We start from the raw sequence: 11,731 nt of genomic DNA on the forward strand, positions 1-11,731 counted from the left end.
ACCTAAGTCCACAGGTGGCTGGCTACCTACCCAGGTGCAGTGCCTATCTAACGCGCATCAAGCCACTCTTTATCCACCAGTCATCACCAACTTTGGACCGGCGTCGCCATTGACATCTGCATTCTGGAACTTCCATTCTTTCTCCTTGGCGAGTCGCGGGCGGTGTGTCCAAAGCCGGACCGCCGCGGCACTCTACCTTATTTTGCTTAATTTCCGCTTCTAGTAACCAGACTAATTTGCGGGTCATTGACGCCACTGCATGTTCGACGTCTCAATTCAATGGCTTCTGGTCTCTTGCAATGTCATGGATCTGGCCCAGCGCCCTTCAAGCCACTATGATGGCTCCAGAACCCAGCCAACTCTCTTCACCTCAGCCTAATTCTTTCGTTGTTTCGCGGAGACCGAGGCACGATGAAAGACACGAGGCTGGTCAAAAGCCCGAAAACCGCCTCAGACAAGACGAGACAAGACAAGACAATCCCGGCTTTGCGGTCCATTTACACAAACAAGCTTCAGACAACCCAGCACACATGAGCGAATTGCATTCTGCATCCGGTTTCGATTTCATGCTGACGCGGTTCAAACGACTGCGTACAACGATCTTGGTTGCTGCCTCTTGCCGATGGCAAGTAATTGATCCAGATCCCGACAATCATCCCATGCCTCATTGACAGCAGCCGAGGGAAGTTTGAATAATTGAAAGCGGGGGGCGGCCGACCCAGAAACTCTTCGGCCGAGTTGGTTAGCACTGACGAGAACGAGTCCGAGTGCGGTCATGCATTGTGACAAAGGACTTAAGAGTCAAGACCATCGACAAAGGGGCCCTTGCTGGAACCATCAAAGGGGCCTCGACGCAAGTTGGTGCGACGTTTCGTTCGGTCAGTTCGTCCGACTACACTTCGGTCCCCAAGTTCTGGTATCGGTATACGCTACATTGCTACATTCGCACCGCCTACATTTCGTTTGTGTCGTCGTGCCGCAACATGCGACCCCTGTCTGAAGTTCAGGACGAGCGCCTGTCCTCAACTGCGGGCCCTTTTGGGACGCCGCCGCACAGCCAACCGCGACCACTACACCTCAAGCGCCCGAGTCCCTCAGATACGCGGCAACGACGCCGCCCCACGACCCCGGGTTATCCCTCGCATACACCTCCCACACGGCGCCGCCCGTCTTGTCGTACAGAAGGATCGTCGTACTCTTCGTGCTCAAGCCGAACCAATACGTGGACTTGGCGCTGTCGGCGAACGCCTGATTGGTCATGCAAATGCCTCCCGTGTTTTCGCATTGCGGGTTATGCCACTGGTTGTCGTTCATTCCGTTGAAGAACGCCCACAGAGCCGACCCGTGGATCACGATCTTGGAACTGCCCGTCATGTAGTGGCCCCACGACCGGAAGCAGTGGTCACTGTTGCCCTGCCCCTGAGCTGCACAGTTGCTGAAGTCAGGGTCGCCGTATGCCGGTTTTACCGTCCAGGGGCTCGGCGCCCTTAGAGGAGTACCTTGTCCCTGCCAATACGCGCTCTCTGTCTGCTCCAACGAGATGTAAACGTTCTGCGCGTTGTGGAGATTGTATTGATACAAGACGCAGTGCTCGAAGCTGGTTCCGACCAGCCACGTGGGCTTGGTGCTCTCGATGAGCGCGCCACGCCCGACGGCAATGTTCTGCGCGCCGCCAAAGGTGTCGAGCGAGTGGTCAGCCACCCAGCCCCAGACATTCTCCAAGTAGGCAGAGGCAGTCGAAGTGACGTGCATCAGCGCGAAGGCGGCCTTGCAGGCGGCCGGGTTCCCGCCGACACAATTGGTGTTGGTGATGGAGTGCCTGGTGCCGCCGACGCGGAAGACGCTGCTCCAGATGCCAACGTCGCCGGGCTTGGATCCCGCCATATTTACCTGCACGAGGGTTGCGCCCTGGAGAACGTCGCCGACCTCGACAGTGATGTCGGTGATCTGCGCAACGCCCGTCTCACCGGGGTTGCCGACCTTGAGAATGGGCTGAGGGTCGTCGGGGTTCCACCATCGCGATCCGATACCTGTCAACGTTAGCACTCTGTCCCAAAGAAGGCTTGCGTTTCCCAAGCTAAGGACGTACCGTTAAAGATGCTGAGGGTCTCGCCAATAAGCCTCGTGCCGGGAGGAACGTAGATTGTCTCCTTGGTGAGGTAAATGCCCTGGGGCACGAAGATGATCTTGCAACCTTTGTACTTCTGCAGGATGGCGTTGATGTTCGGCCCGTCATCGCGGTTGTTGTCTCCGTAGACAGGATACTGCGGGTCGCCCTTCAAGCTAACAAACTGATCCAGGGCATACTTCTCGTATTGAGGTAGCGGGGCGGTGAAGTATTTGCCCGCAGATAACAACCCAGCCGGGCGCTCGATTGGATATGTCGTGCCGCGCTGCAGGTTGTTCGAGTTGACGTAGCCCATGACCCACGTCTGGCCCGCCGCGACCGAGCCGGCCCTCAGGGTCGACCCATCGCTCGCCGACTTGACGGCTGTCGCGTCGGTGACCTGGAAGTTGTCGATGACGAGCGAGTTCTGGCCGTACCCCGTCACCAGGTTGTTGACGCCGGCGTTACAGGCGCGGACGCTCGAATCCACGAGCGAGACGACGCCCGTCTTGTTGCGGCCCATGTCAATGCCGAAGTTGCAGTTGGCGAACGTGACGCCCTGCACGACGGCAACGTAAACGCTGTCCATCGAGATGCCGACATTGCAGCCGTTGAAGGAGAGGTTCTTGAACTGGTACTGCTGGCCATTGACCCGGATGCCGATGGCACCGCCCTCGAATTGCTGTATATTGTGTCAGCCCACCTCGTTTCCCTTCCCTTTGGGATGTTGGTACTATAAAAACGAAGGGAAAATGAAGGGAGAGGGGCAAAACTTACACTATCACTGATCAGAATCCCAGAGCCGCCCTGGTTCATCGTGATACCGACATGGCTCGAGAAATTAGGCATGCGGATCTTGACATTGGACAGAGAGCACCCCTGCGAGACGCTCCAGTCGATGCCCACGGCCGGCACGCCCGTGCCGACCTCAGTGGTGTCGACGACGACGTTGCGTACCGCCATGAGGAAGTTCTTGGTCGCGGACCCGTCGCCCTGGTGCGCGTCGTAGCCGTTGATGACGGGCTGGCCGCCGAGCGCGGGGTCGGCGATGAGGACGGGCGGGTTGAGTGCGTCGCCGACGAGAAAGGTCGTCACGAGCATCTGGATCGGCTTTTTGATGCGATACCGGCCCGGCGGTATGTAGACGTAGGCCGGGCGGGTCGTCACGGTGTTGCCCGTCCGGGTCCATGCTGCCGGAAGATATCAGTCAGGTTGTGTTGGTAGCGAGGTCTCTGCAAACAGCTTTTCGCGCGCGTGCGCGTACACACACACACACACACACACGTACCTTCGATGGCGAAATTGAAGGCGTCGGACGAGTCCCTGACGCCAGTGTTGTCCGCGCCGTACTGAACCGCCGTGCGGTAGTACTGGAACGTCGGGTCAGAGCTCGTGGGCGCCGTGCCGTTATGGTCGATGGCGGCGCGCCACCAGGTCGACGGGTTGCTCTCAATGGGGCCGGAGCACGTCTGTCGAGACTCGAGGATGCTTGCGGCGTCATTGGGTTGGGGGTGGGCAACGGCCCCGATGCCGAGCGTGACGAGGAGGGCGAGAAGCTTCATGTTGGCTTTGGGTTTCTGGCTCAGCTACCGATCCTCAGTGCGCATCTCAAGCTTGGGGTGCGTCTCATGGTGGGGTACTTATAGGTGTTGGAATCATGATGCCGCTCTTCAGCTCATCATCGTCAAGCATTGCCATGGTCAATTTCCAGCTAGTGAAATAGGCTAGTTCATCTTCACGGCCAGAAGAAGAAGAAGAAGACACAACCCCCGGGCGTATAGTTCGCTTCCTGCGTGTGTCTGAATAATCGCCCAGCCCGCTTAGTCCCGCAACCGCACGCAGCAAGGGTTCGAGGGCCCAGAGCCAGTTCCAAAGCTCCACCGCGGAGGAAATGATGGGTTCATTGACAATTACCGTTGTATTTCGAGGCTGATGTGAGATATGCGGGTTGTGCATTGCCTTGCCCGCTGCCCCCCTCCCCTCTCATAGTCGTGCCTTGATTGTAATAGCCAATCTCGAGCGGACTGGATACAGGATGGAAACACAGGTGGACAGGTATCGACTGCGAGCATTTGCTTGGTTTCGGTGTAGGGCTGCCTACCTAGGCACCAAGATTTGGGGGGGGGGGAGGGGGATGGGGCGACAAGGGTTGTCGAGCTAGCCGGAGCTGAGTTGCGGTGGGACAACCACCCCTGGGACGGGAATGCAGGTACGAACCCCATGTGAGCGGTTTTCTCGAGCCGTCATCTATGTCTATAACCGTCGATGTGTGTGGACTCTGTCTCGTGATGCCAAGTACAGCCGCAATTCGCTGCGTTGCGGATGCTTGACGCTTACTTGATCCTCGGAGTAGAAGTATCGGCTCAGGTGCTCTGGTGACTGCGAGGCGAGGATGCAGCATTGGCGTGTCGGGCCAATGGGGGTTGTCTGCTCGTTCATGTCTGCTGACTGTGCCGTCGATCGATTGAGTCGAGCTGTATGCAGTTGTCAGGCTTTTGGTTGCATGTTCATCTAACCACGGTGAGTGCTTCGCTTTGGCCAGTCGAAAATAAACGTAGAGGACGGCGGCCAATGGCGTTGAGCGCGTCGTATCCCATGATCAGTCGCTGACTTTTGCTTCTCGACTGTACCGTAGGCGACGCCAGCTCCCCGGCTTTTCAAGTCGTGTGCGTTTATGTTTTCCCCCCTTCCTTCAAGTCTGACAATGGACCATGGTGCCGCCGACAGCGATGTGAGAAGGAGGTTGTTATGATGTTGAATGATTATTGTGTCTTTGGCCGAGGCAGCTTCAAAAGGGTCGTTGGCACGAGCTTGGGGCAAAGCGCTAATCACGTGTAAGTCTTATTGTGTTAACTGCGACGGGTTACTTCTCTGGAAAAAGTTGGGGGAGCCTTGGGACTCTTGATGTTAGTACGGAGGGAAAACGATCTATTAAACACAATGTTGAGTTATCCCCCGAGGTCAACGTTCCATAGTGCTCAAGCAATCCACTGCATACAGGCGAACCGGAACAACAAGCAATAATATCAAGCAGGACGACCACATTAGATCCGGGGATTGGAATCTTTGGAGGCCGTATCTACGGGGGGTCTGTTGCTGTTTGGCTGGCCAAACTCGACTAAAACGCGGGCACGACGCCGAAATCTAGCATTGTAATATACTTTCCGACATCCGCTCGGAAACGCATTGTTAGCTCGCGCTTTGAGAGATGCGGATGTCATGAATTCTCTTATTCCTGTCACTGGCTGAACCCATCCATCCAAGAGTGCGACGCCGTCCCTAACAAGAGAAGTAGGTTTTGAGCACGTCAGTTTCCTCGCTTGCTCCTTGGTAGATAGATAGCGCCAAAGTCTCTAGGCCGGCAGTCGAAGCATTCAAGGCTTCCAAATGCAGATTTCGTGAGAGGGAAGGAAAAGGGGTATCCCGTCTCGGTCGAGGCACTCAACTCGAGACCGCAACAGAACAAAATGCCAGCAAAACAATGAGCGGCGCGACACCCGAACAGGAATCAAGAAAAAGACGCAGCACTCTCCTCCACACGGAAGACGGAAAGTGTTGACAACCGTGCGGGAGGACCAACGTCCTCGACGACTGAAACCGCCCTGTGCTTTCGTGGGCGGCACCTTGATATCCATGCATAAGACCCCTCCTCTTCTATACATGCCCTGCGGGAGGGCGTTTCCAGCCTCCCCCCTCCAGGCCAAACCATTCCTCTGCCCACTTTACGACTCGACCTTGGGCTGGCTCACATCAGGATACACGTCGAATCGCCTCTGCGTGTTGATGGGGATGTTCCGCCTCGCCTCCTCAATCTTGTTCCCGTCCAGCTCCCAGGCGACGATGCCCTCCCCCTCCTCCGCCTCAACCAGCACGTTCGCCATGGGGTCGACGATGAGGCTGTGGCCCCAGGCGTGGTAGGTGGCGCCGAGGTCGCGCGCAGGGCTGCACAGGGCGACGTAAATCTGGTTGTCGATGGCGCGGCCCTGTCCCAGCAGACGCCAGTGCATCGGCCCCGTCGTCAGGTTGAAGGCGCCCGGGTACACGAGCGCGAAGCAGCCCCTCCGCGCGGCGATGGCGGCAAGCTCGGGGAAGCGGATGTCGTAGCAGATTGCGACCGAGATGCGGCCGTAGCCGGGCAGGTCGACAACGGTGACGGCATCGCCGGGGCTCAGGACCTCGGACTCGCGGAAGGTGATCTTGCCGGGGATGTCGATGTCAAAGAGGTGCACCTTGCGGTGGGTGGCCAGCAGCGCGCCCTCGGGCGAGAAGACGAGGCTCGTATTGTAGAACTTGCCCGTCTCGCCGTCCAGCTCGGGGATGGAGCCGCCAACGAGGTAGGCGCCGCTCTCGGAGGCCATGGCGGCCAGCGCGTGGAAGCTGGGCGACTGCTCCCGCGTGGGCGGTGAGGGCAGCAGGGTCTCGGCGTACTTGGGAAAGTAGTCGCAGCCATAGGGCGAATTGAAGCACTCCGGAAGCACGACGATCTTGGCGCCGTCGCGCGCGGCCTCGAGGACCTTGGCGCGGGCATTGGAGAGGTTGGTCGCCTTGTCGGCGCCCGAGGCGAGCTGGATGCAGGCCAGCTTGACGGGCTTTTTGAGCACCGGGGAGGCGGAGGCGGTTGTGGCGGTGGTCATTTTGCGAAAGGGCACGAGGCGGTGGGCGGCAGGGTTGAGGACGGAGGATGCAAAAGGGCGAAGGGTCCGTAGGACGAGGCGCATCGTTTGTTTAAAGGAATTGGGTTGTTCGGACGGGGGCGGCGGACCGAAGTGACGTTGGAGGTTAGGTCGGGGATGGGGGGATGGATGGTGGGGATTCGAGGTTGTGAGGAGCTTGGTGGGGCGGGGGAGGAGAAGGCGATAACGGCGGGGTAGCTTTGCCCGCGCGACGGCTTCGCAATCGGAGCTCTCATCCCTGAGCTTCGGCTAACGGACAGTTTTTTGCACTGTGTGTGTCTGGAAGTAGTCGGGTAGTTTGTACAGTGCGAGAAACATCGAATGACGCCGAATTGTCCGATGCGCTTTGTCGGGAAAATGTGATGATCGGCCCCGGTCCGATCGGCCTTTGCGTCCCGTCCCGAGCGCCGGTGCTTGTCTTTAACCCCCCCTCATCTTCCTCTCGCCCGTCGCGACACTGCACTCAGCCCAAGCGCTGTTTCTCGCGCCGTCAATGGCTTAGCTACCCGTTGTCGGTCTTCGATACGAATCTTTCATCATCGACTTCTTAATGTCTTCAGTGTCTTCAGTGTCGGCCGCTGCTACTGTCGAGCGTATGCCGCGATTGGGCCTGGTAGTTCTCCGCATCGTTTGCCCACGAAGTACACGTACCACCCGTCTAGAAACCCTCGGCGACAGCTCAAGGGCCGCGTAGCGTGGCAGACGGCAGCAGTCCAGATCCGCTCACAGGACCAACGGGCCCAAGACAAGCCTAGCATGATCAAACAGTCCTACTACTCCCCCCTCTCCCCCTGTGGCCCCTTCCGAAGAGGTGGAGGGGGAGGAAAGGGTGGGAGGAAAGTTGGGGGCGGGAGGCAAAAGCAAGAAGCTCCGAGTCGTCCGTTCCTTTGCCATGTCTTTCGCCTCGTCGGCAATCCCCTTATTTTTATTTTTATTTTGCTGCCTTCGCCCCCCCTTCCAACGTTTTTGCTTCCTTCTTTTGTTTCCCCCAAGTTCGTCTGTTCGTGAATCCGTGCTTGAAACGCTCCAAGTGTGCTTACTTGGGTAGGCCTGGGGAGGATCAAGCGTCGCCGAAACAATGACAGCCTACCGTTGGGGCTTTGTCTATCTACGAGGGGGCCGCAGGTTTGGAGACCTCCGCATGGGGGACCAAGAAGGAGTGCAAATATTCTAGCTCTTACTTATTTTGGAGGCCAGAGTTAATGGCCTGATGTTGTCAATGCGAAGCTCACACGCATACGATACGCGACAGGATTCGGCTTTTTTTTTTCTCTTCGAGGCAAGACTGTCCCATTTGGGGCACTTCGTTCTTTGGATGATTTTTAACATGTTTTGTCCAGTGTTTGTATTCTCCTTCGTCTTCTGCTCCCTCTCCTCTCGGACAAAGATGAGATGCTTGCTGCGCAACCGCTGCGCGCCATATGGCCTTCGCGACACCGTCCAAACATACATCTTTCCCAGACCCAAAACGCGGGCGACGAAACTTGAAACACTTGATTAGGTATCAATCCATCGCCCTCAACAACATAAAAAAAAAATGAGGAAAGAAAAAAAGTACCCGATTTGCCAGAAAAACATCCTCAGCCCAGCCTCTCTCTGGGATGCTTTCGTTTCGTCTCATTTGAAGCACCTTTTGCAACCTCCATTTCCCAACCACCACAAGCCTTATTCTGCCGTAAGGCTCAAACCAAGGGCCAATCGCAGTGCTCTGCTCTTCTATTGGCTTTCAACACACGGTGCCACCGGTCCGTCGCATAAGCAAATAGCATGCGAAAAAATGGCTAAAGTGTTCCAGCCGCCCATTTTGCAGAAACTCTGGGAAGACCAACGCCGGCATATGGACAGTAGATGATGAGAGATTAAAAACAGAGAAATCCGAGTAATATACATCCATATCGGTTTCAGGAGCCTCGCTGGGCTCGTTGGGCTGTTTATGACGCGGAAAGCTGGCGTTGGCACGTGCGCGCTCGTGATCCTACAAGACGTCGGATGCCGTGGATGAAGGGCGCCGCCGCACGGAGCCAGGACAGGATTGAGATTGAGGCCGAAGTGGGCCGCGGGTATCGATTAGAGTCGGCATGTTTCAAGCACGCCGAACGGATAGTGTAGGTTGATTTGGGACCACAGGGTGGTTAGATTATCGCAGGCTCTGCCTTATAGTATCAGTTGTTTCAGATTGCGCTGGATGATCATGTCCTGGACCGAGCCCATGGTGATTTTGAGCAGGTTCGTGTCTGTCGCGTTGGTGAAGTGCCCGTAGATTTCCTTCTCCGTGTTTCTGTTTAGGGCGCGGAACTTGTCCAAGAAATATTTGCTGGCAGACTTCCAGTCTTCGGCTGGACCGTGGTAGTCTGTGAAGCCGTGTGATGTGATGGGGTTGTTAGGTAATTTTTCCTTGAACAGATCCATCTTGTTGAGGAAGAGGATAAGCGCAGACTTGGTAAACCAGTGCGAGTTCGCAATGGACTCCCACAACATGAGTGCTTCGTTCATTTGGTTCTAGTAGGGACGTGATCAGCTTGGCACGGGGAAACGCGACATGGGCACACATACGCCGTCTTTGTCCTCAACTAAGCATTGGTCGTAACCGCTGATGGCGACGAGGAAAAGCAGGCAGTTGACGTTTTCGAAGCAGTGAATCCACTTCTTTCGTTCCGAGCGCTGACCGCCGACATCGAACATGCGGTATGTCAGCTGGCCCAGGTCGAAGACCGTTTCGGTGATTCCCGTCGTTCGCAATCTCGAGCGCAACAAATCTTGGTCTGTCGGCACGTAGCTCTGATCCCAGATACGATCCAAATCGTCGCAAAAGCTAGCTGTGTCAGCGACCGCTTCCGTCACGGCGTAGGGTCGAGCTTGGGTGCTTACTATGCCAAATTGTCGTGGAGAGCAAACTCATTGCCCTTGGCAATGGCTTGCTTAACACCACCATCGAACCAAAGCTCCTTTATAGGTTGAAGGTAATCGCGCGGGAGGGGATCCTGGGCGTTGATCTCGTGTTCCACCAGTATATGCGCCATGTGCTTCTACAGAGACACGCAAAGTGTTAGCCCGACCGTTTGGTTCCTTGTCTGCACCAGTCGCCGAGTCTCGCGCAATTGAAGCACGCGATTGGTCTTGTCGGGGGGAAGGGAGTGTGCTTGCCTCGTTTTCGGGGTTGCTAAACTCGATTCCCATCTCGGTCATGGCATCTTGAATTAAGCGGAAAGATTGGACAATGTTGTTGAAGACGACGGGCTTCCATTCGAGTTTCTCGTTTTTGCTGAAGCCTTGGGCGTAGATCAATTTCATCTGCTTCAGCACGGTAGACTTTCCAGACTCTCCGGCACCTGTCGAGGGAAAACCAGTCAGCGGACAGGCCAGGAGGCATCACGAGATGGACGGTCGCGTTGGCATACCCAGCAACAAGAGCTTGACCTCCTTTGACAGTTTCTTCTCGTCCTGGCGAATCAGACGATCGAGGTCCCGCGAGCGGGCAGCGCTGCCGTCATCCTGTTTTCGAGCCCCGAAACACATTTCTATTCTTATTCTGTTGTGGCCGATTGACAACAGCAGTTGTTGAGAAGCAAACCGATAGGACAAGCGCTCGAGAGGTGGAAAAATAAAATAAAATAAAGGAACGCGGCCCGTCGGTGGATGGAGAGTGGGCGAAAGTGAGGATGCGAGGTAACGGCGGCGGACCAGTGAAGATGGTGGAGGTGGTGAAGAAGAAAAAGAAAAAAAAGATGACCAAGACGAAATCGAGGTGGGTAGAAGACAGGCCGATAGTCTGGGTAACGAGAATTTTGGGGAATTGGCGTCCAGGGAGTGCGTAGTCTCGCAATGATCCGAGGGTTGTAATTCGAACGTCGAGAAGATCAGACGAGAGAGGAAGCCCAGAGTTGGCCAAGCCAGACAAGGAAGCAGATAGAGACGGTCGAGTCGAGTCGCAGGGCAGTTTGACAACCTCGGAGGAGGAAGGAGGAGGAGGTAAAGGCGGATGGGGCGCGATTGCAGAGTGCCTGTCTATTACCTTTTGAGCACGGAGTAGCGTAGGTGCTAGGTCGGTAGGTAGGTAATGGTAAAGTAGGTATGTGAGGAATGGAGCCGTGGTGGGTGGAGGAAGCTTTTGTCGGTTTGAGAAAAGCCCCACACTGTCTGCAGGCACGTTCCTCGGCAAGTGGGTGGGTAGGTAGGAGGTACCTTTAACAGCGAAGGCAACACGATATGTACGGATTGGGAGGAGTAAGAGCTCGGAGGGAAGGACAGGCCGAAAAAGAGAGGGAAAAAGAAGGAAAAAGAGGAGGAGAAGGGCCGCTAAAGAGTCCTGTGGCGTTCGTAGAGGACGCCCGGAAGGCTGCGGGTTGCTAACGCTAATCCCTCTGATCTCTGTGTTTTGGCTGCCCGGTGAGTGCAATGGCGTGTCAGGGGAAAGACTAACGTGCTAGCGCAGAAAACGGAGAAAGAAAAGAAAAGCGGGCGACGAAGACGACGATACAAGTAGACGATGTAGGGAAGAAGGATTGGGAGGACAAGACAGGATGAGGGCTTCGCCGAAAGGGAAGAAGGCGAAGATGAGGAAGGGGGAAAAGCAGAGAGCAGCGAGGTTCAAGGGTTCAAGGGGTTCAAGAAGCAGGAGGCATATTAAGGTATCCTTAGATATGCACGCACGAATAATCCATTGATGAATGATGAATGGAGGCAACCTCACACTTCAAGGTGCATCGACGAGGGTGCGAGTACGTACCGCACTGGGTTATCCACCTACCTACCCATACCCTGCCTCAACTCAGGTATCCATATGAGTAGGTAGGTCATCGACGAGACGACAAGGTAGGAGGTACATTATCGCGTCCCTTCGCCTTCCACTGTACCTCATTGCGAACCCAGCTTGCAGGTACACTGCTGGATGCAGTGGCTGCTACGGGCACGCTGCAGACACTGCAGTCTTCGACAGCTTGGACAGGCAGGC

General features: G+C 56.0%; 3 protein-coding genes across 3 annotated transcripts; all 3 read right to left on the bottom strand.

Annotated features, from left to right (window-relative positions):
* Positions 1–395: 395 nt before the first annotated feature.
* CDEST_13573 (Putative pectate lyase superfamily protein) lies at positions 396–3,841 on the bottom strand. Its single transcript, XM_062929729.1, has 4 exons — positions 3,396–3,841; positions 2,885–3,297; positions 2,090–2,789; positions 396–2,030 (listed from the first exon to the last, which is right to left on the bottom strand). The coding sequence occupies exons 1-4, from the start codon at positions 3,667–3,669 to the stop codon at positions 1,078–1,080; spliced, it is 2,340 nt and encodes a 779-aa protein (XP_062785780.1). The 5' UTR covers positions 3,670–3,841; the 3' UTR covers positions 396–1,077.
* A 1,203-nt stretch (positions 3,842–5,044) lies between these two features.
* On the bottom strand, positions 5,045–6,903 carry CDEST_13574 (Putative carbon-nitrogen hydrolase). Its single transcript, XM_062929730.1, has one exon. It carries the CDS (start codon positions 6,823–6,825, stop codon positions 5,830–5,832), a length of 996 nt encoding a protein of 331 aa, XP_062785781.1. The 5' UTR covers positions 6,826–6,903; the 3' UTR covers positions 5,045–5,829.
* A 1,053-nt stretch (positions 6,904–7,956) lies between these two features.
* CDEST_13575 (Putative G protein alpha subunit, helical insertion) lies at positions 7,957–11,343 on the bottom strand. Its single transcript, XM_062929731.1, has 5 exons — positions 10,179–11,343; positions 9,925–10,109; positions 9,649–9,806; positions 9,334–9,592; positions 7,957–9,279 (listed from the first exon to the last, which is right to left on the bottom strand). Exons 1-5 carry the CDS (start codon positions 10,294–10,296, stop codon positions 8,935–8,937), a joined length of 1,065 nt encoding a protein of 354 aa, XP_062785782.1. The 5' UTR covers positions 10,297–11,343; the 3' UTR covers positions 7,957–8,934.
* Between the last annotated feature and the right edge of the window lie 388 nt (positions 11,344–11,731).

The sequence above is a fragment of the Colletotrichum destructivum genome, chromosome 9 (genome assembly GCF_034447905.1).
Source record: "Colletotrichum destructivum chromosome 9, complete sequence".
NCBI classification, from domain to species: Eukaryota; Fungi; Ascomycota; class Sordariomycetes; order Glomerellales; family Glomerellaceae; genus Colletotrichum; species Colletotrichum destructivum.

What these genes read in the sequence shown, in the direction of transcription:
- CDEST_13573 (XM_062929729.1), bottom strand. Translation starts at nt 3,669, where the DNA reads ATGAAGCTTCTCGCCCTCCTCGTCACGCTCGGCATCGGGGCCGTTGCC. An exon ending in CTTCAATTTCGCCATCGAAG is followed by an intron (nt 3,298 to 3,395) that starts GTACGTGTGTGT and finishes ATCTTCCGGCAG; the next exon opens with CATGGACCCGGACGGGCAAC. An exon ending in GACCCTCAGCATCTTTAACG is followed by an intron (nt 2,031 to 2,089) that starts GTACGTCCTTAG and finishes TAACGTTGACAG; the next exon opens with GTATCGGATCGCGATGGTGG.
- CDEST_13574 (XM_062929730.1), bottom strand. Translation starts at nt 6,825, where the DNA reads ATGCGCCTCGTCCTACGGACCCTTCGCCCTTTTGCATCCTCCGTCCTC.
- CDEST_13575 (XM_062929731.1), bottom strand. Translation starts at nt 10,296, where the DNA reads ATGTGTTTCGGGGCTCGAAAACAGGATGACGGCAGCGCTGCCCGCTCG. An exon ending in TTAGCAACCCCGAAAACGAG is followed by an intron (nt 9,807 to 9,924) that starts GCAAGCACACTC and finishes GTGTCTCTGTAG; the next exon opens with AAGCACATGGCGCATATACT. An exon ending in TAGTTGAGGACAAAGACGGC is followed by an intron (nt 9,280 to 9,333) that starts GTATGTGTGCCC and finishes CGTCCCTACTAG; the next exon opens with AACCAAATGAACGAAGCACT.